The 13,705-nt window shown below is 40.0% G+C and overlaps 1 protein-coding gene across 2 annotated transcripts in view; it reads left to right on the forward strand.

Annotated features, from left to right (window-relative positions):
- Positions 1 to 4,192, forward strand: part of YTHDF2 (YTH N6-methyladenosine RNA binding protein F2) — a 31,470-nt gene extending 27,278 nt beyond the window's left edge. For both annotated transcript variants that reach the window (XM_067725147.1, XM_067725146.1), the window contains one exon: positions 3,344 to 4,192. In XM_067725147.1, coding sequence (XP_067581248.1) covers positions 3,344 to 3,416 — 73 coding nt within the window. In that variant the 3' untranslated portion in view covers positions 3,417 to 4,192. The remainder of the gene's footprint in view (positions 1 to 3,343) is intronic.
- Positions 4,193 to 13,705: the final 9,513 nt, after the last annotated feature.

Consider the following 13,705-nt stretch of genomic DNA (forward strand, 5'->3'; position numbering starts at 1 on the left):
GGCAGAATTTTTTCTCCAGTTTTTTTTGTTTTTCTGCTAGTCCGTTTTGTTTTTTGATGTATTTCAAAGAAATTGTCATTATCAGTATACTTCACCCTTAAACGTTTCAGCATGCGTATCATTGACTAGAGCTCAGTATTTGTTTTACGTATTTTTTGAGTTAAATAAAATGCACAAATTTTAAGTGTATATTTGCTGAGTGCTGACAAATGTACCCATCTGTGTAACCCAAACCCCAATGAAGATATAGAACATTACCATCCTAGAAATTTCCACCCCCACCCCACCCCAGACAACTACTGTTCTAATTTTGTCCCCACCGTAGATTCATTTTCCGTTATAAAACTTCACATAATTGGAATCATACAGTGTGTATTCTTTTGTCTGAGGCTTCTTTCATTCATCATAATGTCTTTGAGAACTGCTTCTCTTTTAGATCTGCAATTCCTTCCTTCCGTCCGTCCGTCTGTCTGTCCGTCCGTCTTTGTTGCTGCACATGGGCTTTCTCTAGTCTGGCAAGCGGGGGCTACTCTTCATTGCGGTGCGTGAGCTTCTCATTTTGGTGGCTTCTCTTGTTGCGGAGCACGGGCTCTATCTAGGCTCGTGAGCTTCAGTAGTTGTGGGGCACGGGCTTAGTTGCTCCGCGGCATGTGGGATCTTCCCAGACCAGGGCTTGAACCTGTGTCCCCTGCATTGACAGGCGGATTCTTAACCACTGCGCCACCAGGGAAGCCCTAGATCTTCAATTCTTGAATTCAGAGCAAGGAGGGTGCTCCCAGACCCATAAAAAAAACAGATCTATATGTGCTAAAATTTAATAATCTGTAAGACATATTAAGTGACGGGAAAAAAAGCAAAATGAAGTGTGTTTTGTATGCTGCTTGTGAAAAGAAAAAACAAAAGATGTAATAAGTTTTTATACGCTTAAAATAACTCAGGAAGGACACAAGAAACTGGTAACAGAAGTTGCCTCTAGGGATTTCTCCCATTTTTATTGAGATATAATTGACATACAACATTGTTAAAGGTGTACTACAACATAATGATTTGATATATGTGTTTATTGTGAAATGCTTACCACAATAAGTTTAGTTAACATCCATCACCATTTTTTTTCTTGTGATGAGAACCAGAATTTTACATAAAAGTCAACTGTAGCCTGTTATCCACTGCTAAACTCATAAATAAGTTTGTGAGTGAGCTTAGCTAAAGAACTGTTCTTTGCTTTCTAGGAGCTTTTGGTTGAGTTGGGACTAATTTTATATGAAATAAGTCAATACAATTTGCTTTTCAATTGTGGATGCAGATTTAGAAGCACCTTGAAAACTGCAGTGGTTGAGGAAGTCTCAGAGAAGGAAGGGGTTTTGAAGTGTACCCCAGGGCCAGAAGGCCAGGCATTCTTGGCTTTTAAAAGCATGGGAATGAGATTTAATCAAGAAACACCAAGAAAAGAGTCCATATTTCCTGAAACTAAACGTAGATTTTGATTAGCAATAGAAGAGAGGTTAGATAAATAGTATCCATCCAAATTAAGAAAGACTGAACGAGGTAGATGAGTTTATGATTGATAGGAGAACCTACTCCTATCACAGCACAGGGGGAACTGTATATTCAGTATCTTGTAATAACCTGTAACAGAAAGGAATCTGAAAAAGAATATGTATATGTATGTATAACTGAATCACTTTGCTGTATACCTGAAACTAACACAACATTGTAAATCAACTACAATTTTTTAAAAAAAGATTGATATGAGAATCTAGGTGCTTTTGTAAGTTTCATTTTGGTCAATGCCAGAGGGTTTTGGTTTTTTTTTTTAGTTGTGATTTTCCTATTATAAACAATATATTAATTATCAAAACTTTGGGAGAGTTATAGAAAGGGGAGGGTCAGTACTGCAGCCCAGGAACATCAAAACTTTTGAGGTCCCTTTTATGTTGGATTGAATTTCTTTTTCTTATTCTTGAATTGAGTTTGATTTCCAGAAACAGTGTGTGGGTGAATTGTTTTATTAAATTAATTTTATAAAGGTTGAAGTTTCAAAATGACTTATTTTGAAAATATCCCAGATCCTTGTATGTTGGTGAGTTTATCTCTGAATTCCTGATATGTGAAGTGGGACATCACAAAAAGATAACTGTTCCTTCTGAAATTTACTGTTTTTATATCCTTGGAGTAGTTCAGTGGTGGTAGTCAGTTCATCACAGAGCCTCACTTAACTTTGTTGACTTTTACGTAAATATTTGTAATGACATGGTGTAGGTAAAGAGCCATATAGCCATGGATTTGAATCTTGGTTCTTAGGTAACCTTGGTCAGTTAACTTTTTTGAGCTTTAGTTTTCTTATCTCTGAAGCAGGAATAGTATAGTCCTTGTAAGGTGGTTATTAAGATCATTATGTACAGTGCCTGGAACATGGAAGCCCATAAGTAGTATTTGCTGTTCTTTCTTAATAGGAATCATGTTTAACTTCAGAACCATAGTTACCATAAGGTGAATGGGAGCAAATGACTCTATTCATGTGGCTTGATGAATCGAGTCTAAGTTCAGGTCTGTGTGCTTGCTCCTAACCACTTAATGCTTTTGCTTTTTTTGCTTTTGGTTTTGCTTTTAAAAGGCATGTGGATTGAGTCATATTTTTAAAAATCCCAATAAGTGAGGTAGTGTGTGAAATGGAATGCTGTTTGGGGTACATTTAGGAAAGGCTCGTAAAGAATGATTCTTAATAAGGAAGGAGCATTTAGATCTATTTCAGGGAAAATGTAAGAATTGCATTCAGTTTTCAAAATCCACTTCTGAGTGGATTTTAAACTCTCCCTAGGGGAAAAGGATGATTTTCTTGCCTGCTATGGACTAAGAGCTTTCTATATGTCGACTCATTAATTCTCCCACAGCCCAGATACATATCCTCACTTTATTTTAAAAAAAGGAAATTAAGGCCTATGAATATGGTTAAGGCCTTGGGACTAATATGGGATGACTCTAGAACTGTTAGGGCTTATGCTGCTTCCCTGCTGCAGGCCATTGATATATGTTTGAGTTACTTAGGCCCATATTTTGGGGGGACTGACACATATTAGCGTAAACCAACTATAATAGGAAAACAAATGTGTTTAGTCAGTTAAGAATTTTAAAGTCAAAGAAAAATAATTTTGTATTAATTGGGGTGCTTGAGTGCAAGTACTTTGGTTTAAAATATAAGAAGTAAAAGTTTTTATTTGTGGGGAATATTCTATTTAGCACAAATAATTAAATTTCTGTTGAGTTATTCTATGAAGTTGTAATTCTTAAACATGTTCAGATAAGTTTTAACTAACCATTTCAATTTTTTTTTAACTTATAGGAACGTCAAGGTCGTGGGAAATAAGAGGCAGTTCTGCACAGACTGCAGCAACGGTTGCGTCTGCATATCCTAAGAGGAAAAAAATTGACCTTCAAGAGAATTAGGACTTTTTTCTTAATTTCATTGACTTCAGAGACGATTGCAGACTTGCAGTTTAAGTATTGGAATTTCACAAAAGACATAGGACTTAACTGGAAAATGAAAAAAAAAAGAAAAAGAAAAAACTAAACAAAAAATCCCTCTAGGTAGTTTAGGTGAAAAATGTCCCTTTTATTTTGGCTTTGGTTGTGATTTCGGAGCATAATGCTTTGTTTTTTTGTCTTTTTACTATGTTTTTCGGATTTTAAAGTCCGTAAGTGCATACAGTTTTCTCTAATTTTTAAACCCTTTCCTCCCCCCATTTTGACATTTGCACTTGGAGAACACTTGAGTTTTGAAGGTTTTGGGCATCCACCCCAGAAAGTGGGAATTTGTTTTTTCCCTTCTGAACTGGAAGAACATTTTTATGAAGAATTTTTGTCTTGGAGAATTTAACAGTGTTACCCAAGGTTGTGTCTTTAAGGGTGGTTCATTTTCTCTGACCCTTTGTTATTCAAAGTAAAATACTAGGAGTCCTAAGAAATGTTCTGTTCTTGTACATTATACTGATTAAGTCAGGATTAATTTGATTTCAAAGCTAAGAACAGTGGTAAAAACTTGTTTACAGAAATGCATTTTGGAAGAGAAAAATATTGTAAAACGTGTAGTGAATGTTTCTTCAGTTTCTTGTTCAGCCAATGAGGAAAGGGCATTGCCTTTCTTTTTACCATTAATCACTTCTCAATAAACGTGAGATCCTGTTGAGCATCACTTTTAGTACCATTTATTAGTATTATTTGAATCTGCTATATTTTATGAAAGCTTTGGAGTATAAGGAGTTTTAAGAGGTGAGACAGCAACCATTTTTAGAAAGTTCACTGAGATGGAATAGTTCAGGCTTGCTTTGGTACCCAGGGTTGGATAACCATGACCTCTGCAAAGCAAGATGGGCCAATATTCATAATGCTTTATTTCTGGATATTTCCCTGAGAAGGTAGAGCCACTGCTATGCTAAATTGTTCAACAAATATTTGATCGTGAGTGCTTATTAGGTACCAGGCATTGTGCTAATAACCTTGAGGAAACCTGGCCACATATCTTACGTGCAGAGTAGGTAGAGCCCAGTGTCGAGGTTTTAAGTGTTTAATCTGAAATATGACTTATTTAGGCAGGATTCCATGTGGTCCAAGAATAAGAAATTCCAATGGGCTTGAATCTTTGTGAACCATATAACCGTAATGTTAGTTGATTCATCCTTGTTTATTTCCTAAGGTTTGGAGCTTCTCTGCCTTAAAGATTTTTAGCCCTTAAGATGTCCCAATTTTGGAGATTTAGTTAAATGTGTAAAAACTTCTGTAGTAAGAAAGGGTTCTGAAAATGGATTATAATACTGTTGGACCCTGTTTTGCCCACAGATTACTTATTCATCCTATTCTACACAGCCCAGGCTACTAAATCAAGGGTGCGATAAAATTAATAAATGTTGATTTTGTAATTAGCGTTATTGTTGACACTTTGAGTTGAGAACTTTTCTCTGCCTATCTGAAGCACCGCACAATATACCTAGATATTCCTATTTGCTAAGCTTTTTGAAGTATATTCCCCCCAGATTGGGGAGTCCTTTGTGCTTTCATCGGTTTGAAGATGCCCAATTTTGAATTGGAAATGTAGCATTTATTGCTTTCAATTTTAGCTGAAACTTCTGTGACTTCTACAGGACTCCCATGGGCTTGATGGAGGTTTAGTATTTCACCTTTGAAAGAGAAAAAAATATCCGGAGAAAAGCAAATTCAAAATCAGTTTTACCTAGATTTTCCTACCTTGTATTCAAGTTGGATATGAGATTATTCAATATGCTTTTTTACAGTTTGAAATGCTAGTGCCTCAGTATTTAAGCCAGTCCTTCCCAGTCTTTATTTTTACATCACATAGAAACTACTGGTGTGGCTTTGAGGACAAGCTGAAAGGAATTTGAGCCCTTAAAAAGGCTGCTCACCCAGCTGTCCCTGAGTGAGTGTTGAGGGAGGCAGGGTGTTGAATTTGTGTATTTTTTTAAAAACCATACTGGCCTTGTAATGTATAAAAAAATTAGATAATATTCACTCTTAAAGAGTTGGTCCAGAAGTTGGTTTGGTGAAGATCCCAAAATGCAGCTCAACTAGTTCTCTTATTTGCTAACAACAACTTTGCCAGTGGAAAGTGTTGACTTTTGACTATTTGCCCTTAATGCTTTGTTCTGTCATTTGTGAATGTAAGACTTTGGCTAGCCATGCTTGTTTACTGTTCTCCTTTATTGAATATGAGGGGAAACTGAACAATCTCACAACGTGCCATCAGTGTTAAATTCAAAGCATTTCTTAAACCTTTAATATCAAAAAGTGTATAAGTCTTATATTCACTAGATTTAATCTTAGTTACACTTGATTGGCTACCTTCCCCCAACATGTTCCATTTAAAAAAAAACTTATTTTGCAGAAATGGTGTGAAGAGTTCTCATACACCCTTCACTCAGCTTCCCTCAAATGTTAACATTTTACATACCATGGAATGATTTTCAAAAACAGTAAATATTGATACAGTACTATTAACTAATCTATAGACCATATTTGGATTGTGCCGGTTGTTCAAGGAATGTCTCTTTTCTAGCTCAGCATCCAGTCCAGGATCCCACAGTATGGTTAGTTGTCTCTAGTCTGTAGACTGCAAGTTCTTCAGTCTTCATCTTTTATGATTTTGACACTTTTGGAGAGTACTGACCAGTTGTTTATGGAGTGCCCCTCGAGTTGAATTTGTCTAATACTTTCTCACTATTATATTGAAATTATTTTTTGTAAGAATACTGCAAAAATCATATATGGCCTTCTTAGTGCATTATATCAGGGTACATGATGTCCATATGTATTATTACTGGTGATGTTAACTTTGATCACATTAAGGTAGTATTTGCTGTATTTCTCCACTGTAAAGTTATTGTTTCCCTTTGTAATGAATTAAGTAACTTGTGGAGGAATATAATTTTAAACTATCAATCTTTGGTTCACTAATTTTGACGTCTTTGAATCGTTATTCCCCGGAACAAATACTGCTGTGGCGTTTGCCTAATGTTAATTCATTATGTCTATTATTTCTTCTACATTCATACTAATTAGAATTCTGCTATAAGGAGGAGCTGTCCCTTCTCCCCATTTTATTTATTCAGTGATATCAGTATGGACTTTGTATTTTATTCCATAGGTCAATGCTATCATTTAATTTCTTGCTCAGATTGTCCCACCTTTGGCCATTGGGACCTCCTTCAAGTTGGCTCCTGTGTCTTTTTGACATGCCCCCGATGTTTTTTGGAGCCCTTCTGTAAGATGTTCTTGGCTAGTCTTGTATTTTCAGTGCCCCAGCCCCATTTTTCAAAAGGAACAAAGGTTCCTTTTATTGGAGAATATTTAGAAACCAATCGTTGATTTCTTTTTTAAAGCAACATTTTAAATAGCAACAGATTATTAAAGTGGAGTTTTTATTACTCCTGTAGGTGAAGAATTATTTAGCCTAATCAAAACACCTAACCACTTCATCTCTTCCTCCACTTTTGTAGAGCTTTTATACCAGTCTTCTGGAGTTGTGGAGAGGGCTTTTCACCTGGCATAATACTTCACCTAGAGTGAGGTCCAATGAATGTAGGTTGGTTTGCACCCTTCCATAATTTCTATCTTTAGCCTTGTAAATAGAGACCCAAAATGTTGGCCTCGTTTCCAACGCATCTAAACTGTTCTAGGGGTTCAGAGCTTTTTCTACCTGTGAAAAAATAAATGGTCATATACTGAAGTTTTCTGTTTTTCATTAGGGAGCAGATAGCACTTGAATATTGCCGCTTTTATTTGAAAAACAATTTTTCTGGAGAAGTAATCTTGTGTCATGAATGTAGGGCCCTTCCCTCTGAAAATGAAAGTGAGAGTAAAAGTGTCCCTAGGATTCAGATATGATAAAGCCAGTTTACAATCATTTTTGTTTTTTGCCTTGGGTAGTATTGCTACTTAAGACTGTATCACTCACTGCTAGTGGTTTCTGGGCAGCTGGTGGAACTCCTTACCCCTGAGAAGCCATTCTTTGAAACTAATAATTTCAGCTGCAGGGTTTTTTGCACGTGGAAAGCTGACATGGCTGTGGGGTAAGACATCCATAGCGAGACTAAGTGGGTTGGAGAAGGTCCCACAAACCTGCTTACAGGTTTCCTGATCTGGCTCTGTAGCCCCGCCTACTGGAGAGTTTAGGGTGGCCCCGCCTGCCCTGCCCCGTCCAGCAGCTGGGCTCGGTGACTGGACGGCGCGAGCACGTCGGCGGCCATGCATGGTGGCCACTGCATCGTGACCCGCAGGGAGGCAAACCTCTGTCCTGCTAACGTGATTCTCTCCATACTCCCGCGACCCCGTCAACTCTAGCCCGCTGCAGCCTGGGGGGCCGCTCAGCATACCCGTTCATTTTGTGTGCTTTTCCCTTGCCCTATTTTACCGCGAAAAATGTGGGTTTAAAACGGTGTCGCCATTGCCTTTGCACCTGCGCAAAAGCCTCTCCCAGTGCCAAACCCTTTACCTTCATAGGTGAGCTTAGGTCTCCTATGGGACGGGGAGCTGGAATTTCACGCTATCCTGCTCGCAGGGCAAAGATGACATTAGTGCCATGCGTGGCTTGTTGCTCTCCTACCTTTTAAAATAATGATCGACCGCGTGGCTGGCTAAAGTTTGTAAAACTGTTACTGTGGCCCCACCTGCTGGCCATAGGCAACGTTCACGTGCTCAAAAAAGAAAGTTACTTTGGAGTTGCCTTTTAAGGGGAAGCTCCCTGAAGAAACTCCCAATTTTGCTGCTTTGTCCAGTTTTTCGTGTTAGTGTATTCATCTGCTTTTCCCATCTATTCATTCATTCTGTATTTTGTGAGCCCCTGTTGGTGCTATTGGGCACTGGGGGAAAGGGAAATGAATAATATTCTTGTCCTCAGAATTTAGTTTAAGGATTACACTGTAATACGGTTTAGAGTTGGGGAAATACAGGGTAGGAAGAGAAGAGGGGCATCTACCCAGCAGATTGCTATTTCAATATTGGATCTTCCTTCCTAGCTTTTTCTTAATCAGTGGAAACCACGAGCTCCTTGCCTCTTTATCTTCCTTCGCAGTTTCCGCTCTCCTAGGTACTCTGCTCCATCATTGAGATGTCTGATTGGGCAAGTCAGGGAATTACTCTGTGCACATACTTCCTCATTGGAAAGAGGAAATGACCTCTGATGCCACTTGATGTATGATTTTTGCAGGGATTTAAATTCATTTTAACTACTAGTGCTTTTCTAATTAAAACCACCAGTCCAGACGGTTACATATAGAATAAAACAATATATATATCTTGGTATAACACTTTGTTATCTATCCTTCTAAACCTTTTAAAAATGCTTTATGATACATGTAAATTCAGTATATAGTATATAGCATGTGTGTATTCCTGAAAGTAACCCATATAATTTTAAGTTATTTTACAAAAATGGAATAATACAAGACCATCTACAGTGTCCCCACCTCCCCCCATCACAACTCCATGAATTTCTATTTTGGTCTGCTTGAGAAGGACCCAGGTCTTCTGTAACAACTTAATATGGCTGGCCTTCTAGGATCCTGGAGTGAGCAGTGGCCCAAGGGCCTAGGTCTCTGTCATCAACAGCTACCTGGCAGAACCCTGACCTTTTCATCTTGTTCTTCTTAAGCACTGGGACCCAAACTTTTCCAGACTTCTGTTTCCCCAAAGCCTTTCAATGTGAAGAGTTTCTGTTTCTCTTCAGTGTGAAGAGTTTCTAGGCACTCTGTTTTTAGAGGCATGTCATTCCAAATCAAGGCATTTTGCTGCAGAAGTATAGGACATGTCCTGGGCGTGCGGGAAGAGTAAGCTGGCCAGGAGTGGATAGGGGAGCGCTGCTAAATGCCAGGCAGAATTCTAGGCACCGCGGCGATAGCAGAAAGCTAAGAGCTCCTGCCTTCAATGGGACTTCAATTCTGGTGGAGAGACAGACACATTTGTCATGTGTGATGAGTACTATAGAGAAAAGTAACACAAGATAAATGAGGCTGGAAGAGTCATGCTAACAAATTCAGAGAGGTGAGTGATGAAGACAAGCTGGGTAAGGCTTTGAGAGGGAAGCACTCACTTTTGAGAAAAGTGTATCATCACCTTTTCATTTTACCTCACCTTACCGCACCTGTCTTCTTTCCCAGATTAAATCCATGGTCCATCATAATCCCCCTCTCACCTCGTCTTCACCATCATCCCCTTGCCCCTTACTCTTGCTTCATCTATTTTAACTGACAAACCACAATCCTGGTTACATATAACTGCATCTACCCGCACCTCTGCAGTTTAGAGTGGTTGGAGAAAACATTCAACCAGTGTCTTAAATTCATGATCAGCAACCTCAGGAGGGGGGATCATCAACATTTGCCCCATTTGTTCAGTTTCCTCCTTACAAGACAACCATTTCATACCTTCTTCCTTTCCTCAAACCTCCAACACCTTGTATTCCACCTTTACTCTCAATGACTTGACTGAGAAAAAATAAAGCAATCAGAACGAGACATAACCTACTCCTTCCACTATGTGTACTTACCTCACCTCACATAATTGTAGATCGATGTTTCTTAAAGCCTGGTCTCTGGGCCAGCTGTATCAGCACCACCGGAGAACTTGTCAGAAATGCAAATTCTTGGGTCCCACTTAAGACCTACTGAATCAAATTCTGAGGGTGGGGCCCAGCAATCTGTGCTTTTATAAGTGCTCCAGGTGATTCTGATGAAGCTTAGTTTGTGAACCAATGCCCTTGGGACTATGCATGTTTCTGTCTAGAAAGAGGCCCTTCATTTGTGCACCAGACCTTCGTCTCTCAGCAACTAAGGAACATGGCTCCATGAAATCTCCCTCTTCCACATCCCAATTTCACCTCTATTGGATCATTCCCATCAGCGTAAAAATGTGCCGCTGTTTCTCCCATTTCTTCCTTCAGTTACCACCCGTTTCTCTATTCCTCTTTGCAGCAAGACCCCAAAGAGGAAGCTGTTACTCACTGGCTCCATTTCTTCTTCATTCTCTCTAAACCACTCCAGTCAGGCTTTCATCCTCTGCTTTCCGGTGGAACTGATCATGTCAAGGTCACTGGTGACCTCACATGGTTAATTCTCAGCCTTTATTTAACCTATAAATGGCATGTGATCTCCTTGATATACTTTCTTCACTTGGATTCGAGCACAGCATTCCTCCTGATTTTCCTCCTGTTTTACTGGTTGTTCCTGCTTAGTCTCCTTGGTTGGTTCCTCCTCTGCTTTTTGTCCTCTTGATGCCAGAGTGATCCAGGGCTTAGTCCTCGACCCTCTACACTCTAAATTTCATCCAGTCCTGCAGCTTTAAACACCAACCATGTGTCAACAACTCCCAAATGTAGAGTCAGTCCAGGTCTGTCTCCTGAACTCTGGTATATTCAGTTGCCAGCTCAGCCTCTCCACTAATGGCTCACCAGCATCTCAAACCCAACACTTACAAACCTAAACTCCTTCCTTCCTCATCTGCCCCATCTCTTGTAATAAATTCATCTCTCCCATTTCTCAGGCCAAATCCTGAGAGTAATGTTTGATTCCCTATCTCACATCATTTTTGGCAGCAAATCTTACTGGTTGACCACTTCTCTCCGTATCTATGGTGAAGTTACCATCCTTTCTCACCTATATGACTGCACCAATCTCTTAGCTGGTCTCCACTTGCACTTTTGCTTCTTACAGTCAATCCTCCACACAGCAATAAAGGGATCCTGTGAAAATGTACATCAGATCATATTTCTGAGCTCAGACTTTCTCCTGGCTCCCTCAGAGTAAAGGCCAGAGCCTTCGACGCCTCACCAATCATTATGCCATCTGACCCTCCCATTTCCACTTTCATCTCACTGTTCTTATCTGCTCCACTCACCTTGTCCTCCCCGCTACCCTTCAAATGAGCCAGGTTCCTGTCAGAGGGTCTGCACCCTAGCTGGCTCTTCCACCTGGAATACCCTTCCCTCATATGTCTGCAGGGCAGCCTATTCCCATTCATTCTCCCATCTCCTGCGCTGCCTGCCTCCCTTGCTCTGGGAGTAGGCAGCGGTGGACCTGAGATTCCATTCACCGCACATCTGTCTCTCTCTACTCTGAAGTGGGCAGTCAAGAAAGCTAATAAAAAGCTGTCACACAATTTTTAAAAAATTGAATGAATCGGCAATTCGTGGTTAACAGAATTTTAAAGATATAGTTTCTATTCTCCAGTTCCAACTCCTGCTTCCCTAGAGTGATAGAACACTGACCTGGGAGTCAGAAGTCTTGGATCAATCCTAGGCCTGGCTCTGTCACTAAGGAGCTCTGTGACCTGTGGCAGGCAAGTCATTAGGCTTGCTCAGCCCAGGAAGTGAGGGAACTGGGACTAAATGATCTATAAGGTTGACCCTCCAGTCCTGTCAACCCTACTTCCAAAATACATCCCAACACTGTCTGTGTTTCTCATCCCCACTGCCACCACCTCCTCTCCATGCTGTTTTTATTTCCTGCATGGGCTACTGCATCAGCCTCCTTTCTCATCTCCTCCTTTCACTCTTGTCCTTTAATCCACCTTCCACATACCTGCCTAAGTGAATGTACAAGTATGAATCAGGGCATGCCCATTTCTCTCTTGAGCCCTCCAGCAGCTTCCTGCTGCACTTAGAATCACCCCTGTGCTCCTTACCCTGGCCTACAGGGCCCCTCGCCATCTGGCTCTGTGCTCCCTCCACCTCATCTGGTTTCATCCACAGTGGTTTCCAACCCCTCAAGTATGCCAAGCTCATTCCTGCCTTGGCAGTCCTTTGTTTTGCTTGCACATTCTTCCTCCTGTGTTCTCCTGGTGGATTTCCTCTCATTTTTTTAGGACTCAGCTTCAGTGTCATTTCCTGAGTGTGAGCTTCCTTTCCTGATCACTTTATCTAAAGCCAGTTCTCCCTTGTTATTTTAAAATTAAGCTCCCTACTTATTTTCTGTTTTCATCATAACATTTATCACAGTGTAACATTATTTTAAACCATGCAATATTCACACAATGGAATACCATACAACTGTAAAAAAGATAGAAATCTATGTATTGATATAGAACGATTTCTTAAGATATATTGTTAAGTGAAAAAGATCCCAAGGTGCAGTGCAGAGTGTATAGAATACCACCATCTGTATAATAAGGCTGGGGGGTGGACAGGGAGAATATATCTGCTTGTATATTTGTATGTTATCTCTGGATGGGTACAGAAGAAACCGATAACATTGCTGGCCTCTATGGAGGGGACTAGGTGGCTAGGGGCAGGAGTGGGGGGCTTTTCACTGTGCACCTTTTTGTATTTTGAATCATATAGTGTACCACCTATTAAAAATAAATAAGTAAATATTAAAAGTTGTGTACTTGCTTTGTTTCCTATCTCCTCAAAGAGAACATAAACATCATGAGAGTGTATACCATGTCCTTTCTTGTTCCCTGTTATGTCCTCAGCACTTAACACAATGCCTGGCACCTAATAGTGCTCAATAAGTAATTATGGGATGAATGAATGAAGGCCTCTTCCTGCTCTCACACTGTGATTCTAATCTTAGGGCTTCAAGAATATAAGACATGATATGGGGATATAGGTATATGTATAGCTGATTCACTTTGTTATAAAGCAGAAACTAACACACCATTGTAAAGCAATTATACTCCAATAAAGATGTTTTAAAAATAAATAAAATTAAAAAAAAAGAGATTCTAGGACTGGCCATTTAGAGGCACCAAAAGAGAATTGTTTTGCAGTGTGGTATACTGTTTTTCTTTGTTGTTATCGATAAGCTTTAAAAAAAAAAGTGAGGGGGAGTGTGTGGCGGGTGAAATATGGAGGACCTGCCTGCCACAGACGTGCTTCCCAAGCAAGAGCCCAAGTGCCAGAAGAGGACAATGTCCTGCTTAGACCATGACCCAATCATGGCCTCTGCGGATGTCAGCCTGAGGGACAGGCAAAGAAGCCCCCTTTCCTGAGGCCTCAAAACATTCAGGATCACAGCTCCTACCACACTCTAGTTCTAAGATTGTCTTCTTCTCTAGATTGTAAATTTTTTGAGGCCAGGAACTGCGTCTGTCTTGCTCACCAGTATACTTAGAGCCTGGCATAGAAGTGACAAAAGAATGAACTGAAAGACAGAATTTGAGTTGAAAGCCTGAAATCAGGCTCTGTCATACCCCATCTAGC

This window comes from Pseudorca crassidens, chromosome 2 (genome assembly GCF_039906515.1).
Source record: "Pseudorca crassidens isolate mPseCra1 chromosome 2, mPseCra1.hap1, whole genome shotgun sequence".
NCBI classification, from domain to species: domain Eukaryota; kingdom Metazoa; phylum Chordata; class Mammalia; order Artiodactyla; family Delphinidae; genus Pseudorca; species Pseudorca crassidens.